General features: G+C 69.1%; 1 protein-coding gene across 10 annotated transcripts; it reads left to right on the forward strand.

Annotated features, from left to right (window-relative positions):
• The first annotated feature begins 414 nt into the window (after positions 1–414).
• On the forward strand, positions 415–20,998 carry ARHGEF2 (Rho/Rac guanine nucleotide exchange factor 2). 10 transcript variants are annotated; one of them, XM_086768616.1, is made up of 26 exons: positions 415–692; positions 858–1,032; positions 1,435–1,543; positions 1,805–1,844; positions 2,631–2,745; positions 12,361–12,511; positions 13,368–13,435; positions 13,565–13,628; positions 13,764–13,893; positions 13,982–14,091; positions 14,181–14,327; positions 15,036–15,286; positions 15,373–15,498; positions 15,746–15,863; positions 15,964–16,221; positions 16,887–16,963; positions 17,057–17,226; positions 17,466–17,533; positions 17,633–17,824; positions 17,970–18,053; positions 18,146–18,213; positions 18,304–18,345; positions 18,460–18,510; positions 19,198–19,611; positions 20,263–20,449; positions 20,527–20,997. In XM_086768616.1, the coding sequence occupies exons 1-26, from the start codon at positions 478–480 to the stop codon at positions 20,610–20,612; spliced, it is 3,516 nt and encodes a 1,171-aa protein (XP_086624742.1). In that variant the 5' UTR covers positions 415–477; the 3' UTR covers positions 20,613–20,997. The 10 variants fall into 10 exon arrangements, with proteins under 10 accessions (XP_086624742.1, XP_086624741.1, XP_086624747.1 ...); XM_086768615.1 differs by having other exon boundaries at positions 420–692; positions 20,260–20,449; XM_086768624.1 differs by lacking the exons at positions 415–692; positions 858–1,032; positions 1,435–1,543; positions 1,805–1,844; positions 2,631–2,745 and adding exons at positions 7,776–7,838; positions 8,284–8,387 and having other exon boundaries at positions 20,260–20,449.
• Positions 20,999–21,211: the final 213 nt, after the last annotated feature.

Raw genomic sequence — 21,211 nt, forward strand, 5'->3', positions numbered from 1 at the left:
CTGGGCCTCGAGCGGGTGCTCCTGCGCGCCCCCGCCAGCTGCGGCCCCCCCCCCCGGCCGTGTTTGTGCAGGGCTGGGGGCCGGGGGGGGACTGGGAACCCTCCCCGTCGCCGCGCTGGCGCTGCCCGGGTCGGGGGGCCCCGCCGCAGCGCGTGGGGCTCGGCAAGGTCAGTGCCGGGGTGGGAGGGACGCAGGTGGGAAGGTCGTCTCTTTACGGCCACCGTGAGCTTTTGGGGCTCTTTAAAGCTCTAAGGGCGGCCGCAAAACCAGTCTGGGGGTCTGCAGAGCTCGGCTGAGACCCCCCACCCCCCAACTCATTGCATGCCCCGCGCCAAGGCGGAGCTGGCCGCCCCCCGACGCCTCCACTCCTTCCTTCCCGCAGCGTCCAGGCCTGAGCGTGGCATGGAAGGTCCCGACCTCTTCCTGGGTCCCTGTGAAGGTGCCCTCCGCGGGGTCCCGGGGCGGAAGCGTCGCTGCATGTCGGCCCTGGAGCCCGTCGCCGCTCCCAGCCCCGGCGTGGAGGCTGGCTGGGAGGGGGAGAAGGAAGAGGAGGATGAAGACAGCTTTTGGGGGGTACCGTTGCGGCGATCCTGCGCCCTCCGCGCCTCCGTCCACTCGCGGGATCCCTTCCGCCGGCACAGCTGGGAGCCGGGCAAGGAGCTGCGCGGGGTCCCCGGCTACGACCAGCTCAGGTAGCGGCGGCCTGCCCGGTGTCCCCAGCCCAGCCCTTGCACCGGGGCTCGGGGTGCGTTGTCCCCGGGGCCAGCACCCCTTGTCCTGACCCGAAAGCTGGCTGCTCACCCCGTGGGGATGGGGGACCCCACCCCGAGCTGAGGGTCCTGCTCTCCCCGTCGCAGCGTGAGCCTCAGAGGGCTGAGCCCCGCCGACATGGGCTCCAGCGCCGAGCAGCTGGACGGGCTGGGGCGGCACCGGCGGGATCCCCGGCGAGCCCCCCTCCTCCACAGCAACGACGACCTGGAGTCGCTGCTCTCCCAGGACGAGGAGGACGAGGCTGATGTGCGGCGGGCGCAGGTAGGAGCCCCCTCTTCCTCCTCCTCCTCCTCCTCCTCCTCCTCCTCCTGCCACCCCAGGGTGCCCCATCCCGCAGCCGGGGGGTGGATTCAGGGGCAGAGCTTGGGTGAGGGCGGGGGACCCCAAAAAAGCCCCATCCTGAGTGGCTTTGCCGTCGTCCCAGGACCGGCATGCTCCTGCCCACGCTGCATTATCCTCCGGGAGCAGCTTCATTTTGGGGATCGATGGTGGGAAGGGGAAAACAAACCGGCCACGAGCCCAGGGCCCGTCCGGCACCGGCACGGGGGCAGATGCGCCATCCCGGGGACCGGCAAACGCGCCGGGCCCTGGCCGGGGGTGGGTAGAGGGGGTGGCAGGGACAGGAGCCGGTGGTCCCAGCGCCAACCCCGTCGCCGCTGGCAGGAGGATGCGCGGGGGCTTCCGCCGTACAGGGCCACGCAGAGCGCCAGCGGCTGCGCCCTCGCCAAATCGGCATCGCTCGGCGTCATCGACAGCTTGCCTGACGCGGACGGTGAGTAACAGCACACACGTGCCCCCCGGGTTGGAGCGGGGTGGCAGCCCCCCACCTCGCACCCCCTCCGGCGCTGCGTCCCCGTCCCCGCTCCCTCGCAACGACCCAAAATCGATGGCGCTGCCGCCAAAGTTAATTATTTCTCGTCCTGCCCCCGCGGCAGCCCTGGGCCGGCGGCAGCGGCTTCGCCGACCAAAAGAGCCGGCTTCCCTCGCCGCGCTTGGGCCCCGCTTTTGATCCGCCTCTCTTTTGCCGTTGCAGAAATTTCGCCCTTCGCCTCGCGGCAGAGCCTGGTCAATGGGTGAGTGGGGAGGGGGCCGCGGTGGAATCCGTGCCGGGGTGTGAAGGAGGCAGCTCAGGGAGCAGAGAGCCCCGAGAGAGAAAAATATCAGCCCAAACGGGGATTTTTTTTTTTTAATTTTTTTTTTTTGGTTGCGGCTGCAGAGAGGGGCCGGGATGGCTGGCGTGCAACGGGGTCAGGCTGAGACCCGACACACTTCACTCGTTCCTGGCGTCGGGGTTCAGCGGGAGCAAAACCCCCGGGGACCCTCAGGCTGGAGGGGCCGGTGTCCCCCTCGTCCTGGCAGGGGCACGGTGGCGGCCGCGCGGCCCCCGGCGCCTGTCACAGCCCATTCCCGTCTTCATTAGGGCAGGCGGTGGCCCCCGGGAGCCCCGCGGGGACGAGCGAGGACTGGAACGGGGACGAGCTGGCCCCCAACCGCCTTGCCGAAAACGATGGTGCCGCGTCCCCTCCGCAGGGGCGTCCCTGAGGAACCGGGCGGGACCGCCCAGGAAAGTGGGTGCCCCTAGCACCCCTCCGAAGCGGGACCACCGCCCCGCTCCCCGTATTCCGGTGGGGGTCACCCAGGAGGGGCCGTGGCCGCCGGCCTGGATTTGGGGAGGGGGGCGGCGGGGGGGGGAGTCTCGGCACCCCGCGGGGCGAACAGAAGGGGCTCTGTGCTCGCCCCAGCTGGGGAGCAGAAGCCGGGGGGCTGGGGCGCCTGGGCTCGCTCCTCCCCGTTTCCCGGCCCCGCGGAGGCCAAGGACAGAGGGGGATTGTCCCGGCTGGATCCTCCGTCTCCCGCAGCTTCGGCGCCGGGAGCTGCGGGCAGCTGGCGGGGGAGGCAGGGAGCCGCAGCTGGGAAGAGACCCCCCTGGGCCGGACCCTCAGCTTCATCAAGAGGATGACGGGGAAGACGAAGGTAATTTGGGGAGGAGGGGGGCGGGAGGGAAGAGGGGAGGGGGTGGCGGGGAGATTCGCTCCCCGAAAACGTGGCGATGGGGCCGGGGGGGGCTCATTTGATGCTCTGCCCTCTGGGGAAGCCGTGCCTCAGTTTCCCCTTTGCTGCCTGGCACCGTCTGGCGCCGGTTTTTCATATTTTGGGGGGTCAAAATGCTCTGGGGGAAGGAGGCGATTGCCCAGTGGGTACCAGATCCCGCCCAATGCGGTTTCGGTGACGCTGCCGTCGCCCCCCCACCGTCCCGGTTCCCCTGCGTCGAGGCTGTCGCGTTGCATCCGGAGCCGGACGGTGAGTGGTGAGGGCGCGGCCGGGATGGTGAGGGGCGCGGGTGGCAAAGCCGCTCTGCCCCGGCGGCGACGAGGCAGGGGTCGTAACGGGGCGGGGGGGGGACCCCTGCCCGCCGTGGGGTGGGGGACGGTGCCCACCAGGGCCTAGGCCTCGCCGCGGCTGAGGAAATGAGGCTTTTCCGGGCGGCGGGCTCGCTTGTTTGCGCGCTGAGCTCACCTCCCAGGCCCCCTCCGCTCCGTTTCCTGGAGCGATTCCCTCATTTTGGGATCTTTTACTCCGGCTCTTTCCCAGCTCGGAGGGCGGCCGAGCTCCCCCCCCCGAGCCCCCCAATCCTGTGCCTCAGTTTCCCCCGAGTGACGCCTGCGCGTAGGGCGCCGGTTGCCGCCGTTGGTTCCGAGTGGCCGTGGGGCAGCGAGGGGCACGGGGGGGTCGTGGCGAGGGGGGGGGCACCACCTCTCACAGAGCTTGGGGGAAACTGAGGCACGGCAGCGTCCCGGGGGCACGGGGGCCGTCGCCGTCCACCCCCTCGCCGCCCATTTCTGGGGCGCTTTGCCGCCGCGCGAAGCCGTTAATTCCTCCCCCCGCCCCCCCCCCACCCCGGCCCCCTGATCTCATCCTGCCGCCTCCGGATTAGGGGCCAGCTGTTAACATCATCACGGGGGCCACGCTCCCCCCACCGCTCCCCCGGAGCCGAGGGGGCCAAAAGCCGCCCCGGCGCAGCCGCGCGATCTGGACCCCCGCGGTCGGGACGGTTCCGTCCTCGTCCCACCCCGCCGAGCGCCGCGCCGGGGCTGGAAAATGAGGCTAAATCTGGGATTTATGGTTGTGGCTGTTTTTATTTAGCGGGAGGAAAGGGCCGCTCGGGCTGGGCTCTCACGAAATTGCGGTTTTGGCAAAAAATCGCCGGGGAGGGGCGGGAGGGGGGCGTTCTGGAAGGCTGGGAGCGCTGGCGGGGGTCTGGATCCGACCCCATGGCGGGGGGAGATGGGCCAGATCCTGGGTCACGCGGGTGCTCGTGGCTTGGGGGGTCCCAAGCAGGGATGGGCGATGGGGTCCTGGGGCACCGCGCTGGGGCGTAACGGGGGACACTGGTGGGGGCGACCCCTGAGGAGGAGGGGGGGTGGCAGACAGCACCCAGTGCCAATTTAGGGGGGACGAGCGGGAGCCGTGGGGGTTCGGGAGCGCTGGGCGCTGGCCGTGGGGAGCGGGGAGGCCGCCGGAGGGGAGGGACCGTGCTATTTCAGGAAGAAATAATAATCCCAGCAGCCACGGCCACGCTCGCCGCCGCCCCGCCGCGGGGTCTCGCCGCCGTCCCAGCCCCCGGGGAGCCCCAGCCATGTACGGCCGCGCTGCGCCCAGGGTGAGTGGGGGGGAGGGCTCGCCCGCGGGGGTCCCGCCGGGGGTCCCGGGCCGTCGTCGCTGCAGCAGGTCTCGCCTGAGCGCCCGAGGGTGCTGGGTGGGCTCCTGCCCTTGCCGGGGGATGGAGGGCGGGATGCTGGGGGGGCTGCTGGGGGGGCACCTCCAGGATCCGGCACCCACGGGGCGACTGTGTCCCGGCGGCAGATTTGGCAAGAGGCCGGTGGCGGGGGGGGGGCCGGCCTCGTGGCGAGCGACAACGCGGTTCCCCCCCCGACCCTGATGCCGTGGGGTCCTGTCCGCAGCCAGATCACCCCCATCTCTTCCCTTCCCAACTTTTTAAACTTTTTACGGCTGAGCCGCCACCGCCGCTTGCCCCTTTGCCCTCTGCCCCCACGTGATGCTGGCGGGGTTTTCCGGCACCCGGATCGGGCCCCGCCACGCGGGGCGAGGCGCCGCGCCATCGCCTTCGGGGTTTCCCTCTGTCGGTTTTGGGGTTATGGCCGGGGAGGGGGGGAGCAGAAGCAAAGCCCGGCTTGGTACCCGGGGAAAAAATAAATCAGAAATTAGGAATCCGGCTACGGGTGAGAGGAGGAGCGCGACCGCGGCCCCCCGCGTGCTCGGGGCGGCCTCGCCAGGGTTCACTTCTGCTTTCGGGCCCACGGTTCCCCGGCCTCGGCCACGGGGAACGAGCCTGCGCCAGGCTGGCGGCCGCGGGCGTCGCCAACAAAGCCAGAGCGGCCGCGAGGTTTGGGGTCGTGGGGTGTGGTTTGGTTCCCCCCTACCCCCCCTACCCTGATGGCTTTGCCCTGGCTTCCCCTTGTCCCCGTGGGTGCCGTCCCCACCCTGCGTGGGTGCATCCCACCCGTTTCCCGCGGGAGAGGTTGGCAGGGCTGGATTTGGCACGGCCGCACGCCGTTCCCTTTGCCGCCGGCGATGACTTCTTGCGTGGAAGTCGGGGCTGCGAGCGGCGGTTTTTGGCGGTTACTCGTTACGCCGAGGGCCGCCGGCCTCCCTTCCGCTTGCCCGCGCGGCTGCATCCCCGTCCCCTCAGTGAGCCTCAAGCGCCGCCGGGCTTGGAAACGGGGGAGAAAAGGGACGTTTGTTTCCTTACGGAAGCCGTTTGCGCTCATGGGCCGCCGCCGCCGGGCGGGGGGCTCGGCCCCGGGTGACGCTTGGGGTCCCCAAAAAACCTGCCCTTGGCCGCAGCCCCAGGTTGCGTCGGGACGCGGAGCCATGCCGGTGGCTCTGGTTCTCCTGGCAACCTCGGTAGCGTTATCTCCGGCAGCGAGCCGGATAAATCCGATAAATCCCGGCTTCTCCCAGCCGGAGAGTTAATGTTCAACCGGCTCGAGGTTAGCCCAGCACTGGGGCCTCTTCAAACCCGGCGTTTTAAGGGGAAAAAAAGCAAAATTTTTCTGAAATATCGCCTTCAGCCCAACGTTCCGTCGCTGGGGATCCGGAGGGGAGAGCAGCTTTTTTTCTGCCCCGTCCTCCAAAAGCTGGCGGGGGGGCATCAGCACCCCCAGAGCAGCTCACCAAGGGGCAGGGTCCGGCATCGATTTGCTCCGTTTGGGAGATAAAAGCCCGGAAATTGAGAAAAAAGGCTGACGCTGGGCCTGCAACGCGGGGTCGGGATGCATGCGTTGCCCCGAAACTGGGAGTTCTGAGGAGTCCTGCGGTGGCCGGGCGACGGGGGATTGAAATCCCATGGGATTTTCCTCTTTGTGGGATCCCAGCCTGGAGGCTGTGGGGTTGGTGTCGCCTGGGGGGGATGTGAGGTGTGGGGAGGGGAAACTGAGGCACGAGAGCGATGGCACCGCTCCGGGGATACTCTGGTGTCATCCGGAACCGCTCCCAAGGGCCAGATCCGGAGTGATGGTGGGGTGCCCGTTCCCATCACCCATTCCCAGATCCCCAGTGACCCCAGGGTGCCCATTCCCCGTAGCCATTCCTGGATCCCCAGTGGCTCCAGGATGCCCGTTTCCATCACCCATTCCCAGATCCCCAGTGACCCCAGGGTGCCCGTTCCCAGTAGCCATTCCTGGATCCCCAGTGGCTCCAGGGTGCCCGTTCCCAGTAGCCATTCCCGGATCCCCAGTGACCCCAGGGTGCCCATTCCCAGTAGCCATTCCCGGATCCCCAGTGGCTCCAGGGTGCCCGTTCCCAGTAGCCATTCCCGTATCCCCAGTGGCTCCAGGGTGCCCGTTCCCAGTAGGCATTCCCAGATCCCCAGTGGCTCCAGGGTGCCCGTTCCCAGTAGCCATTCCCGGATCCCCAGTGGCTCCAGGGTGCCCGTTCCCAGTAGCCATTCCCAGATCCCCAGTGGCTCCAGGGTGCCCGTTCCCAGTAGGCATTCCCAGATCCCCAGTGGCTCCAGGGTGCCCGTTCCCAGTAGCCATTCCCGGATCCCCAGTGGCTCCAGGGTGCCCGTTCCCAGTAGCCATTCCCAGATCCCCAGTGGCTCCAGGGTGCCCGTTCCCAGTAGGCATTCCCAGATCCCCAGTGGCTCCAGGGTGCCCGTTCCCAGTAGCCATTCCCGGATCCCCAGTGGCTCCAGGGTGCCCGTTCCCAGTAGGCATTCCCAGATCCCCAGTGGCTCCAGGGTGCCCGTTCCCAGTAGGCATTCCCAGATCCCCAGTGGCTCCAGGGTGCCCGTTCCCAGTAGGCATTCCCGGATCCCCAGTGGCTCCAGGGTGCCCGTTCCCAGTAGCCATTCCCAGATCCCCAGTGGCCCCAGGGTGCCCATTCCCAGTAGCCATTCCCGGATCCCCAGTGGCTCCAGGGTGCCCGTTCCCAGTAGCCATTCCCAGATCCCCAGTGGCTCCAGGGTGCCCGTTCCCAGTAGGCATTCCCAGATCCCCAGTGGCTCCAGGGTGCCCGTTCCCAGTAGCCATTCCCGGATCCCCAGTGGCTCCAGGGTGCCCGTTCCCAGTAGCCATTCCCAGATCCCCAGTGGCCCCAGGGTGCCCATTCCCAGTAGCCATTCCTGGATCCCCAATGGCCCCAGGGTGCCCGTTCCCAGTAGCCATTCCCGGATCCCCAGTGGCTCCAGGGTGCCCGTTCCCAGTAGGCATTCCCAGATCCCCAGTGGCCCCAGGGTGCCCGTTCCCAGTAGCCATTCCCGGATCCCCAGTGGCCCCAGGGTGCCCGTTCCCATCACCCACTCCCGGACCCCCAGTGCCCCCCGTTCCCACGCTGCCGATCCCAAACAAAGGCCCGCGGGGGGGGGGGGGGGGCGCTGTGGGGTTGGGGGGCAGCACGCCCCTCCCCCAGGGGCGGGGCCGGGGCGGGCCGGTACCGGACGGGGCGGGCAGGGGCCGGGGGGCGGGGAGGGGCGCGGAGCCGCCCCCCCCCGGGCGATGTCCCGCATCCAGTCGTTGGCCCGGGCGAGGAGCGATCGTGTCCAGGTGGGTCCGGGCGAGCGGTGCAGCCCCCCCAACCCCCCCGCCCCCACCTTTTGGAGGGGGGGTCCTTGCTTAGGTCCCTCCCCCCCATCTTGGGGGGCTCTGCCCCGCGTGGGGGCGGTTTGGGGGGGTTCCTGCCAGGGTGAGGAGGGGGGGTTGCAGGGGCGATGCTCAAATCTGTGCTCGTGGCGGGGTGCACGTCGGGGGTGTCCCCAGAAAAGGGGAGGGGTGCAGGGAGGTGGGCGAGGACCCCCTGGCAGCCGCTCCCCGTGGCACAGCGGGGTCTCCTGGGAAGACAATAACCCGACCCGTCCCGCCGCCCGCGCCTCGACGCCCAGGCCGGGACCACCGCGACCCGCCTGGCGTCCCAGCGACGACAACAACAACAACAACTTCTTCTTCTTCTTCTTCTTCTTCCTCCTCTTCTTCCTCTTCTTCTCTGGCGAAGCAACGGCCCAAACTTCCTCCGTTGCCCTCGCCCCGTCAGCTTCGCTTCCACCGAAGCCCGAGGCCTTTTGGCGGCGTGGACGCCCTCCAGCTCCGGCGCGGCGGGTGAGGAGACGCCTTCTCCCCCTGCCAAAGGGGGTTGGGAGCGAAGCGGGGAGACCCCCCCCACCCCACCCGACCCCACCCCGGTTCGTTCGTCCGCAGCCCGCCAGAGACAAAGCCCCGCCGGCCACGGGGAAACCGGGGCGCGGCCACCGTCCCGCGGGAGAGCGCGTGCCCGTCAACTGCCTTGGCCAGGGTGCGAGGCCGGGGGGCCGGCTGCCATCGCGCGTGGCAATCGCCCCGGCGTGGCGAAATGGTGGTGGGCGAGGGCGGGGGGGGGCGAAAGCAGGGGGGCCCAGCTGGCGCCAGGGCTTTGTGCTGCGGCGGGCGGGTGCGCGAGGCGGGCGTGCGAAGCTCCGCTCCCTGCCTCAGTTTACCCCAAACTGAGGATTTTCGGCGGGGAGAGGGGGAAAACCGCTTCCCCGCCCCGCCGCGACGGCGCTTCTCCAGCTCACGTGGCGTGAACCGGCCTTGCGTGCGCCGAGTTTGTCGGGTCTGAGCAGGCATGGGGGTGCTCGGCCCCCAGGTCTGGGTTTTTGGCGGGGGACCGGCAGAGGTGGCGGCGGTGGGTGGGGGGGAAGTGGTTGTTGGTTCCTGCGCCGGCCGGGGCGGGGTGGGGGGGGGGGCAATGGCGGTTTTTGTTTAAACAAAGTTTCATCAAAGCTCTGCTCGCCCCACCCTGGGCTGGGGGGGGGGGGCTGTCGGTGTGCACCCCCCTTCCTGCAGCAGGAGCCCCCCAAAACAGAGGGGGGGTCCCCTCCGCTCCCACGCCGCACCCCCATGGCTGAACCCCCCCAAACCCGCAGCCTCGCTCCTCTGGTGGCTTCAGCCCGCAGAGGGGGCGAATTTGGGGGCAAAAAGGGGTTTTTGTGCACCGGGAGAGGGGGGCACCCCCTTTTTTTTGGGGGGAGAAGGAGCCGCCGGGGACCCCCGCATGGTTTCGGCCCCGGCACGGCGGCATCTTTTGTTGCCACGCCGGCGAGGACGGCGCTGGCTTTGTTCGGCAGCGGGGGTGGCAAGCGGAGGGGGGGTCCCCACCGAGGAGGGGGACCGACGCCGCTCCCTGACGCCATTTCGGGCATCGCATCCATCACCCAGGTCAGCCTTTTCGGGGGGCTGCCCCCCCCACCGCCGCACCACCCCTGCTCTTCACAGAGCAGATGCGGTGATGCCGCAAGTGGCTTTTTATTTTTTTTAGGGGGGGGGACACCATGGGGTGGTGGCAGCTGGGGTTGTCATCGCCCCAAAACTCTCCCGCCTGGGTCCGGTCGGAGTTTTCCAGCTCCGGAGGCTGGCGCAGGAAAAGAAACCGGCTATCTTGGGCGAAATCGTGGCGTTGCCAGCAGAAATAAACCCGCCGTAGGCGTCGCGCCGGAAAACAAACCGCAAAAAAACCCCAAAACACCCAAAAACCCCCGTTTTTCTATTTACAGCCCAGCAACTTTCTGCTCCCCGCCAGCGGGTGGGATTTTGGGGGGGCCCTCCGCAAGCCCCGGCCCGGGGAAGCCACAGCACGCGACGGCGGGGGATTTGGCTCGACACCCGGTTTTGTGTCGGGGGTCGGGGTTTCGGTGGGTTGGGGGGCGATGCGGGGGCAGGGGGCTGTGTTGTGGACCCCCAGCCGCCTCTTGTGTTTTGGGGGGGCTTGCCGTCGCCCCCGCTCACCCCTCGTCGCGGCGGCGGTGGCCCCGGCCCCGCACTGGGGCTGCCACGTCCTCGGTGGCCCCCCCCGGGGCTCCGAGCCCCCCGATCCCCCCAGCATGTGTTCTCGCTCCTATTGAGTGAGGGGCTGCGTGTGCCCCTCCCCCTCAAAATACTTGCAGGGGTGATGCCAAAGCCTCGTGGGGTTTTATGGCACCGTCACCAGTTGCGCCCGTCACCCCCCCGTCCGGTGTGGCTTTTGTGGGGTGGGGGGTCCTATCCCAGGAAGGGTGGGGGTCCAGATGGGAGAGACCCAGGCAGGGTGCGGGGGTCTGAGTTGGGGGTCCCAGGAAGGTGGGGGTCCGGATAGGGGGGGGTCCCAGGCAGGGTGAGGGTCTGGATGCAGGGAACCCAGGTGTGATGTGGGCTGGGGGTCCGGGTTGGGGGTCCCAGGAAGGGTGGGGGTCCGGATGGGGGGAGAAATCCCCCAGCTTGGGGTGCAGGTTGGGGGTTTGGGGTCCAGGTTGGGGGTCCCAGGCAGGATGAGGGTCCGAGTGGGGGGGGTCTCAGGAAGCGTGAGGGTCTGGGTTGGGGGTCCCAGGCAGGATGGGGGCCCGGATGGGGGGGTCCGGGTCGGGGGGAGCCGGTGGGAGGGAGCGGATCCCGACGGGCCGGGGGCGAGGGGGCGGCGGCAGGAAGAGAATTCGCCACCTCCCGCCTTTGTCTGGCGGCTTCCTGCGGGCGGCCCAGGGGGGGCACAGCCGGGGGGGGGGAAGGGGAGAAGGGGGAAAGGGAAAAAAAATGGGGGGAAAGGGAAAAAAAATGGGGGGAAAGGGGAAAAAATGGGGGAAAGGGGAAAAAGGGGAGAAAAAGGGAAAAAAGCAGAGAAAAAGGGAAAAAAGCGGAGGAAAAGGAAAAAAACAGAGGAAAAGGGAAAAAACAGAGGACTCAAAAGCAAAAGAAAATATTAGAAAGGCAAAAACAAAAAAAAAGGAAAGAAAGGAAAGCAGAAAAAAAAGGAAAACAAACAAAAAAGGAAAGCAAACAAAAAGGAAACAAAAAAAGGAAAACAAGAAAAAGGAAAACAAACCAAAAAAAATGAAAACAAAAAGGAAAAAAGGCAAGGAAAAAAGAAAGGAAAGGAAAGCAAAAAACAAAGGCAAAGAAGTTAAAAAAGAAAAACCCAACAACAACCAGGCCAGGGAAAAAAAATAAAAGAAAAAGCAACAACACTGAAAAGCAGAGCCCGGCCCAGGAGCGGCAGGGGCCCAGGGCAGCAGATGCGGCCGGCAGCTCGGTGGGCGCTGCTCGCTGCCCGCTGGGCCGGGGTCCGGGGGCTCCGGGGGTGCTCCTGCTCCTGCGCCCCTCTCCCGGCGGCTGTGGGGTGCCCCCACCCCTGTCCCGTGGGCTCCCGTGGTCTTCCTCACCTTCCTCCTCACCCGCCCAGCTTCTCTGGGGGGACCCTTAGCCTCTCGCCCACCCTCCCGGGGGATTTTGGGAGAGGGGATGGGAACCGGGACCCCCTTGGCATCGCTGCGCCGTGGGGAGGGGGGGCTGGGGACCCGTAGCGCCGTTTTGGGGGGGTTGGCACGGAGAGGGCCTGTTCGGCGGGGGCCTCGGTGCCAGGCGCGGCCGGGTGCCGCGGCGGCGAGGGGGGGACACAAAGGCAGCTCTGTGGCGGCCGGGGCGCGGGGGGGCCCGAGGCGGGAGCGGTCGGCCTCGACACGCTGGGGGTGACGGCAGCTGGCTCCCCTTTTCCGGGAGAAGCGCGACGAGCCGTCGGCGATCCCCGAACCGGACCCCCAGAACCATCCCCATGGGGGGCAGCTGCCCTCCCAGCCCCCCTTTTGGGGGAAAAAGGGTGAAAATACCCACTTTGGGCAAAAAAAAAAAGGAGGTGGGAAGGCGCGGGGCTGCCGGCGGCGATGCTGCGGCGAGGCCCCCGTGGGTGCCGGGGAGCATTGGCACCCCCTCCCCGCCGCGGCCCCCGCATCTCTTCCCCATTGGGGCTGGCGGCTGCGGGTGTCGGGGGGGGGGACGCGTGCTGGGGCGGGGGGGATTTCTCCCGCAGCCATCCGGTTGTCATGGTTATGGGATGATGGGAAGCGCGGGCGAGCGGAGCGATCGGGGTGGCTTCTCCCCAGCCGCTCGGCTCCCCGTCCTCGCCGCCTCGGGGTGGCAGGACCCCCTGAACCTCTGTGGGGAGCGGGGGGTCCCGCGCGGACCCCGGGTCCCTGCCGCCATGAGCCGCATCCCGAAACAAACGGGGGTTGCGCCGGGCGGGCGCCCGCCGTGCCGCAGCCCCGTCAGGCGCCCGTCGCATCTCTCCGGGCAGAGCAAGGAGAAAGAGAAGATGAAGGAGGGGAAGGAGAAGGACGCCCGCTACACCAACGGCCACCTCTTCACCACCATCACCGTCTCCGGCATGACCATGTGCTTCGCCTGCAACAAGAGCATCACGGCCAAGGAAGCGCTCATCTGCCCCAGTGAGTGCCGGAGACGGCCGCGGCGGCTTTGCCGGGATGATTTTTGCCACGGTGATTTTTGCCACGGCAGTTTTGCCATGGCGATTTTGCCAGAGCGGTTTTGCCGAAGCGGTTTTGCCATGGCGATTTTGCCACGGCAGTTTTGCCGGGGTGGTTTTGCCACGGTGATTTTTGCCACGGCAGTTTTGCCATGGCGATTTTGCCGAAGCGGTTTTGCCATGGCGATTTTGCCGGGGTGGTTTTGCCACGGCAGTTTTGCCGGGACGATTTTGCCGGAGCGGTTTTACAATGGGGTTTTGCCGGAGCGGTTTTACCGGAGCTGTTTTACCATGGCGGTTCTGCCAGAGCGGTTCTGCCAGAGCGGTTTTGCCGGGGTGGTTTTGCCGGGGTGGTTTTGCCGGGGCGGTTTTGCCGGGGCGGTTTTGCCGGCTGGGCACGGCGATCCCCGCGTTGGAAAGCGGCCGCTCGGCTCGGCGGATTTGTGCCGGAGAGCGGGAGGGCTGCCGGTGGAAATGATTTCTGGCAAAGGCCGGTGTGCCGGCCTGGCGCATCCCGGCAAAGCAAGCGGCGTCGCTGGCTCCTTGCAGCTCGCCCGGTGCGGGCGATGGAGCCGGCGAGCGGCACCGGGGTGGCGCGGGGCACCGTGTCCCTCCGGCGTGGGGGGGTCTTGGTGGCACCGCGACGGCTCAGCTGCTCCCCAGCAGCTGCGGCTCTGGCATCCGCCCGGATTCTCCCGGCATCTGCTGCCGTCGCTCTGGCGCTGGCGGCTCCTGAGGGATGGGGGTGGCGGGAGGGTCCCCTCCCCGGGCTCTGCGGGGGTGGCCGTGCCGTCACCTCTCCCTGTGTCCCCCCCCAGCCTGCAATGTCACCATCCACAACCGCTGCAAGGACACGCTGCCCAACTGCACCAAGGTGAAGCAGAAGGTGAGCGCACAAGTGACACGAGCTGGCCGGTCTCAGCCGCTCCCAGTTTTGGAGGGGGGGTTTTTTTTGGGGGATGGTGACACATGGGGACGGTGACACCCGCCGTGACGCCTGCGCTCCCTCCCCCAGCAACAGAAAGCCGCGCTGCTGAAGAACAGCTCGGCGCTGCAGTCGGTCTCGCTGCGCAATAAAAGTGAGTGGGGTGCGGTGCGCGGGGGCGGCGGTGGGGGAGGACGGCCCTTCCCCCTCGCCGGGTCCCAATCCCGGCTGCGGGGGCGACGCTGGTTTGGGGTGTCACCCCTGCCGCTGTGCCCCCCCCCCGCCGCAGCCGCCGTCCGGGAGCGCCCCAATTCGGCCATTTACCCCTCGGAGAGCTTCCGCCAGACGCTGCTGGGGCCCCGCCGTGGCCGGCCCTCCCTCTCCCTCTCCAAAAGCGTCTCCACCACCAACATCGCGGGGTAAGCGGTGGGGAAACGGGGGGACGGGGCGGGGGGCTCCGGGGGCTCCCCCAGCGCTGTCACCATCGCGTTCCCCCCCCTTCCCCAGGACGCTGAACGATGAGTCGCCCCTGGGCATCCGGCGGATCCTGTCCCAGTCCACGGATTCCCTCAACATGCGCAACCGCACGCTCTCCGTGGAGTCGCTCATCGACGAAGGTGGGGGGGCCGGGCGGGGCGGGGGGCCGCGGGGTTGGGGGGTGCGCGGAGATGAGGCGCGGGGCCAGCAGCCTTCCTCCCGCCCGCAGGCCCCGACGTCATCCTCAACCAGCTGATGAGCGACTTCGAGACGGACGGGAAGGACTTTGAGGCGGATTCCTGGAGCCTGGCCGTGGACAACAGCTACCTGCAGCAGCACAAGATGGACGTCATGAAGCGGCAGGACGTCATCTACGGTGAGCGGCCGTGGGGGACGTGGGGGGACGTGGCGGGACGGGGCGAGGGGGTATGGAGGGATGGGGCAGGGGACACAGGGACAGGGCAGGGGATGCAGGGATGGGGGTCAGGGACAGGGCAGGGGACACAAATGGGTCAGAGATGTAGAGATGGGGGACATGGGGACAGGGTAGGGGACATGGGGACAGGGCAGGGGACACAGGGATGGGGGTGCAGAGCTGCAGGAACAGGGATAAAGAGATGGAGGACAAGGGGACACGGGGGTGGGTCAGAGATGCAGGGACAGGACAAGACAGGGGACACAGGATGCAGGGTCAGAGATGTAGGGATGGAGGACAGGGACAGGGCAGGGCACACAGGGATGGGGACACAGGGACAGGGAGGGGACACGGGGATGGGTCAGAGATGCAGGAATAGGGATGAAGAGGTGGGGGACATGGGGACAGGGTAGGGGACACAGGAACAGGGCGGAGATGCAGGGACGGGGGACGCAGGGACACGGTAGGGACACAAATGGGTCAGAGATGTAGAGATGGGGGACAGGGAGAGGGCAGGGGACACAGGGATGGGGGACACAAGGTCAGGGCAGGGGGCGCAAGGCTGAGGACGAAGAGGCGGGGGACAGCTGAGGCGGTGGGGCCGGGGCGAGGTGGCGTGGGCCCCGCCGCGGTGGCTTCCCGCCGCTGACGCGTCCCGGCCGGCGGCAGAGCTGATCCAGACGGAGATCCACCACGTCCGCACGCTGAAGATCATGGCCAACATGTTCCGCAAGGCCATGCTGGAGGACCTGCAGGTGGACCCAGCCACGGTGCAGAAGATCTTCCCCTGCGTGGACGAGCTGGGCCAGATCCACGAGCGGTTCCTGGCCCAGCTCCTCGAGCGGCGCCGCGAGTCCCTGGCCGGCGACAGCAACAAGAACTTCGTCATCAACCGGCTGGGGGACATCCTCGTCAACCAGGTGGGGACAGCGCGGGGCCGCGGCGGGCGCCGGGGAGGGGGCTCCGGGCTCGCTGACGTCCCCTCGTCTCCGTCCCCCGCCCCAAGTTTTCGGGTGCCAGCGCGGAGCAGCTGAGGAAAGCCTACTCGGAGTTCTGCAGCAAGCACACCAAAGCCGTCAAGGAGTACAAGGACCTGCTCGCCCGTGACAAGCGCTTCCAGCAGTTCGTCCGGGTGAGCGGCCGGCGGCCCGGATCCCCCCCGGGGTGGGCGTGGGGGTCTCTTTGCAGGAGACCCCGCGGCTGACTCCGTGCCTCAGTTTCCCCTACCGCGCGTTTCTCCCCCCAACGCCCCGTAACGGGGGTGACAAGCACGGGGAGGGGGCGACCGCCACTAACGAGGATGACGAGCGCGGGGAGGGGGCGACCGCCGCTAACGGGGTGCCCTCTGCTTCCCCCCGCCCCCCGCCCCGGCCGACCAGAGGATGACGCGGTCGCCGCTGCTGCGCCGTCACGGCGTGCCCGAGTGCATTTTGCTGGTGACGCAGAGGATCACCAAGTACCCCGTGCTCATCGAGCGCATCCTGAAGAACTCCAAAGGTCAGCGGGGCAACGCCGGGACGCGGGGGGCTGCCCGTGCTGGGACGGGGCGGGGGGTCCAGCCCTGACCGCGTCCCCCCCCTCGAACGCCCCATCGCAGACAACGAGGGCGACTCGGCAGACCTGTCGCGGGCGCTGAAGCTGGTGAAGGAGCTGATCTCCTCGGTCAACGAGGAGGTGCACGCCTGCGAGATGAGCGCGCGGCTCTGGGACGTCTACCGGCGGGTGGACGGCCGGGCCAAAGTGCAGCTGCCCTGGGAGAGCCGCGCCGGCGTCTTCGGCAAGGACGAGCTGCTGCGGCGCAAGCTGGTGCACAGCGGCTGCATGCTCTGGAAAACGGCGGCCGGGCGCTTCAAAGGTGGGGAGCGCAGGGAGCGGGGGGACAGGGGTGCCAGGGGATTGGGGTGTTAGGGAACCAGGGGATGGGGGGACCGGGGGATGGGGGTGCTGGTGGACGAGGGGATGGGGGTGCTGGGGGTCCATGCTGCCAGGGGATTGGGGTGCTGGGGGACCAGGGGATGGGGGTGCTGGGGATCCACGATGCCAGGGGATTGGGGTGCTGGGAGACCAGGGGATGAGGGGACCAGGGGATGGGGAGGCTGGGAGTCCACAGTGCCAGGGGATTGGGGTGCTGGGGGACCAGGGGATGGGGGGACCAGGGGGTGGGGGTGCTGTGGGACCAGGGTGCATTGGGGTGGAGGGACCAGAGGATGGGGGTTCCCAGGAACCAGGGGATGGGGATGCTGGGGGTCCAGGGTGCCAGGGGATGGGGGTGCTGGGGGTCCAGGGTGCCAGGGGACGGGGATGCTGGGGGTCCAGGGTGCTGTGAGACGGGGGGACCAGGGGATGGGGGTTCCCGTGGATCAGGGTGCCAGGGCGCAGGGGTGCCGGGAGGCCCCTCCCCCTCCACGGCCAAATGTGGGAGCAGCCCTGGGACCGAGGGGGCTGCGGGGCTCGGCGGGACGGGACGCCCCCCACGCTGGCGCCCACCCCAGCGCCCGGCGTCCCCGCGCTCCCTCGCAGACGTCCTGGTGCTGCTGATGACCGACGTCCTCATCTTCCTGCAAGAGAAGGACCAGAAATACACCTTCCCCATGCTGGTGGGCCGCCGCCCGGACCCCCGCGTCCTCGTCCCCCCACCACGCCGCGGCCGGGCTGGGCCGGCGTTCCAACCCCGCGGCTTTATCCCGCAGGATAAACCGGCCGTCATCTCCCTGCAAAACCTCATCGTGCGGGACATCGCCAACCAGGAGAAGGGGATGTTCCTGATCAGCGCCGCGCCGCCGGAGATGTACGAGGTCCACGCCGCCTCGCGCGACGACCGCAACAACTGGATGAAGGTCATCCAGCAGGCGGTCAGCCTGTGAGTGTCGTCCCCCCCCGCCCCCGGGGTAGGGGGGCGCGATTTTTGGGGGTCCCCACGGGCGGCAGGGCGGCGATGGGGAGGGGGAAGGCGGGCGCGGCTGTGGGTCGGGGGCCGCGCGCCGTCGGGCAGGATGCGGGCGGCGCTGGGTGCGGCGTGGGGGGACGCACGGAGGAGGCGGTGTGATGGGGTTGGGGGTCCCGGCTCTGAGCCCCCCCACCCCGTCCCGTCCCGTCCAGCTGCCCCAGCCGCCAGGAATTTCCCCTGATCGAGACGGAGATCGAAGCCTCCCTACGCAAACTGAGAGGTGGGTGCCGCCGGGTGGGGGTCCCCGTGTCCCCGCTGACCCCCCCTGCTCCCCGCTGACCCCCCCCCGCTCCCCGCTGACCCCCCCCGCGCCCCGCAGACCGGATCTTGCAGCACGATCGGAAGATCTCGGCGCTGCTGGAGGAGAAGGTCGGGCTCTTTGCCGACATGCTGGCCCTGGCCAGCGGCTGCGAGGAGCCCGCGCCCCCCCTGGCCCCCCGCCCCCTGTTCCGCTCCGACTCGGCCGAGGGTTCCCGAGGGGAGAAGCTGCTGCAGGACGCCATCCGGGAAGGTAACGGGCGGAAAGCGCCCAGCCGCCGTGCTCCGGGCCGGCCGGGCTGTGCGTGGGGAAACTGAGGCACGGGGGCAGGAGGTGGGGGGCTGGGCTGGGGGTCCGCGCTGCGGCCCGGGGGGGCTCACCCCGCACTTCCCGGCAGTGGAGCGGCTGAGGGAGATCTTCACGGGCGCCGGACGCGACCGGGACCAGAATAACCACGCCGAGGCCGAGAGCTGCGCCAGCAGTGAGACGGGGACGGGGGGGATGGGGGCGGGCTGCGCCCCACCGGGGGTCCCACCATCGGGCTGACCCCCCTCTTTCTCCCCGCCCCCACAGACGGCGACGCCGGAAGCTTCAACGGCTCCCCGGAGTTTTGCAGGGCGGACGCGGACGCGGGGCAGCGGGTGAGCGCGGGGACGGGGAGGGGGACGGGACGCTCCCCCCCGCCCAACCCCGGGCGAGACCCCCGCGGTGTCACCGCTGTCTCTCTGCAGGACGGGAACGGCAACCAGCTCCCGCTGAGGGTACCCCAGGAGGTAAGGGGGGCGCGGGCGGGGGGCGCAGCGCAGCCCCCTCCCCGCGGGGCCGGCGTGCCTCGGTTTGCCGGTGCCGGCCGGGCGGGGGTCACTGACCCGGCCCCCCCTCCCCAGGAGATCAACCAGCGGCTGGTGACGCTCTACGGCCTCCTGCTGCGGCTGCAGGTCGGTGGGGGGACGGGACGGGGGGCAAGGCTGCGGCCCCCTGCCCACGCCCCCTGCCCGCGCCCCCTGCCCGCAGCCCCCTGCTCAAAGCACCCTGCCCACACCCCCTGCCCGCGCCCCCTGCCCACAGCCCCTGCTTGCACCCCCTGCCCGCAGTCCCTGCCCAAAGCCCCTGCCCGCACCCCCTGCCCACAGCCCCCTGCCCACGCCCCCTGCCTAAAGCCCCTGCCCGCACCCCGTGCCCGCAGCCCCTGCCCGTGCCCCCTGCCCAAAGCCCCCTGCCCCCTCCCCACATCGCCCCTGCCTGCATCCCCCCTTCCAAAAGCCCCCTGCCCACAGCCCCTGCCCGCGCCCCCTGCCCAAAGCCCCCTGCCCACATCCCCCCTGCCTGCATCTGCCCTTCCAAAAGCCCCCTGCCCACCCCCCCACCCACAGCCCCCAGCCCACCCTCCACACCCACATCCCCCCGCCCATCCCCTGCCCACCCCGCTATCCAGCCCTATGCCCCCCCCGTGCCCCCCGCCCCCAGTCCCCTACCCACCCTCTGCCCACCCACCCCCACAGCCCCCAGCCCCCTGCCCGCATCCCCCCTGCCTGCATCCCACCTGCCACAAGCCCACCCCTAAGCCCACCCCACACCCACCACCCCCCCGCCCATCACCCCCGTGCCCCCCGCCCGCCCCGCAGGCGCTGGCGAGCCAGCAGGACACGCTGCTGGAGCTGCAGCTGCATGAGGGCGCCGAGAAGCCCCCGCGCCGCGGATCCCAGGTGACCCCGGCCGAGGCGGCGGCGGCGTTGGCGCGCGGGGGCGAGAAGCCAGGCGTGACGGAGCTGGCGCTGCTGCAGCGGCAGCACGGGCTGCTGCAGGAGGAGCTGGGCCGCTGCCGGCAGCTCTGCCAGGAGCGAGCGCAGGAGGCCGCGGCGCTGGAGACGCGGCTGCGGGACAGCGAGCGGGAGCGGGCACGGCTGGAGCGCGAGCTGGAGGAAGCGCGGCGGGCTTCGCACCAGGAGGGCGGCGCGCGAGGGCGCCGGGGCGCCGACCCGCGGCGCAGGAGCCTGCCAGCCGGAGACGCGCTCTATCTCAGCTTCACCCCGCCGCAGGTAGTGGGCTCACGCGCGGCGCGAGCGCGGCGGGCCTCGGCCGAGCGGAGTGTGGGGCCTAGGGCAGGGGGAAGATGCGCTCATGCACGACACGAGTGTGCTCGGCCTCAGCTGATCCGGCTTTGGGGCCTCAGGGGGCGGGAAGGATGCGCTCCTGCGTGACACGAGTGCGCTGGGCCTTAGCCCAGCAGGGTTTGGGGCACAAGGAGGGGGTGGCACAAGTGAAAAGATGTGCTCACGCGTGACATGAGTGCGGCAGGCCTCAGCCCAGCGGGGTGTGGGGCACAAGGAGGAGATGGCAGGAGACAAAAGATGTGCTCATGCGCGACATGAGTGCGCCGGGCCTCAGCCCAGCAGGGTTTGGGGCACAAGGAGGGGATGGCACAAGTGAAAAGATGTGGTCACACATGACACGAGTGCAGCAGGCCTCAGCCCGCCTGCATGTGGGGCCTAGGGTAGGGGGAAGATGCACTCAAGCACAACACGAGTGTGTTCGGCCTCAGCTGATCCGGCTTTGAGGCCTCAGGGGGCGGGAAGGATGTGCTCATGCGTGACACGAGTGCGCCCGGCCTCAGCCCCCACAGCTTGAGGGGCGCGGGGCCTCAGACCTGACCCCCCCCCCGCAACCCCACTCTGCCTCCCCCCCAGCAGCTGAGCCACGGCCCCCACCCCGCCAGCCTCCCCTACCACCACCCCGCCTTCGCCCCCTGCCCCCGGGAGGAGCCAGAGTACCGGGGTGCCGATCCCGAGCAGCTGCGGGACGGCGAGGACACCCTGGACGCCCTGCTGGAGGACGAGGCCTTGGGGAGCCACCGCTCGCCCCCTGCCAGCCCCCGAGGTGGGTCCCGGGTTTGGGGGGGTGGCTGGCAGGGGGGGTTGGAGCTCACCCGGGGGGGTTTAACCCGCTTTTCCCAGATTTCCTGCGGATGCAGGATATTCCCGAGGAGGTGGAGAGCAGCCAGGAGCTGAAGGAGGGCGACGGGGGCTCCTCGGACAGTTAGGGGCCGGCTCCAGCCCCCCCAGTGCCCCCCCAGTACCCCCCCCAGCCGATACTGGGGGCAGCGGGATGGGCGTTTGGGGAGCTGCTCTTCCCACGGGAGCCTTATGGGGCGGGGGGGGGCGTGTCCAGCCGCCCCCTCCCCTCCAAACTGGTGGTGGGGGGGGACACACAGAGCAATTTGGGACCCTTGCCCCCCCCCTCCCCAGCCCCAACTCGGGTTTATTTATTTATTTGGTTGGTTTGGGGGGGGAGGGGGCAGGGTGCGGCCCCCAGCGCAGCGACGTCGCCACCCGTCCCCCTCCCAGATTCGTCCCCCATCCCGGGTTTTGGGGGGGCTGCCCCGTGGTGGGGGGGCTGGGGCAGGTGGGGGTTCATCGCTTGGTTGGTTCCCCTCGGTTTAACTGTAAAAAAAAAAAGAAGGAAAAAAAAAAGAAAAAAAAATTGGAAAATAATTAAAAAGAACATTTTGGACCCAAACTGTGCAGGTGGGGGGGGCAAAGGGGGGTGGGAGGCACCCCAGGGTGCTGGGAGGGGGCTGGTTCCAGCACCCCAGGGTGAGGACATGGAGTGGGGGGTGCTGCGGCTGTGACGTGCACTGAG

This window comes from Chlamydotis macqueenii, chromosome 28, assembly GCF_036417535.1.
Source record: "Chlamydotis macqueenii isolate bChlMac1 chromosome 28, bChlMac1.mat, whole genome shotgun sequence".
Lineage (NCBI taxonomy): Eukaryota > Metazoa > Chordata > Aves > Otidiformes > Otididae > Chlamydotis > Chlamydotis macqueenii.

Coding starts and splice junctions, on each gene's coding strand:
- ARHGEF2 (XM_086768615.1), top strand. CDS start 478: ATGTCGGCCCTGGAGCCCGTCGCCGCTCCCAGCCCCGGCGTGGAGGCT. Junction 12,512..13,367: donor GGAAGCGCTCATCTGCCCCA/GTGAGTGCCGGA, acceptor GTCCCCCCCCAG/CCTGCAATGTCACCATCCAC. Junction 16,964..17,056: donor AATACACCTTCCCCATGCTG/GTGGGCCGCCGC, acceptor TTTATCCCGCAG/GATAAACCGGCCGTCATCTC.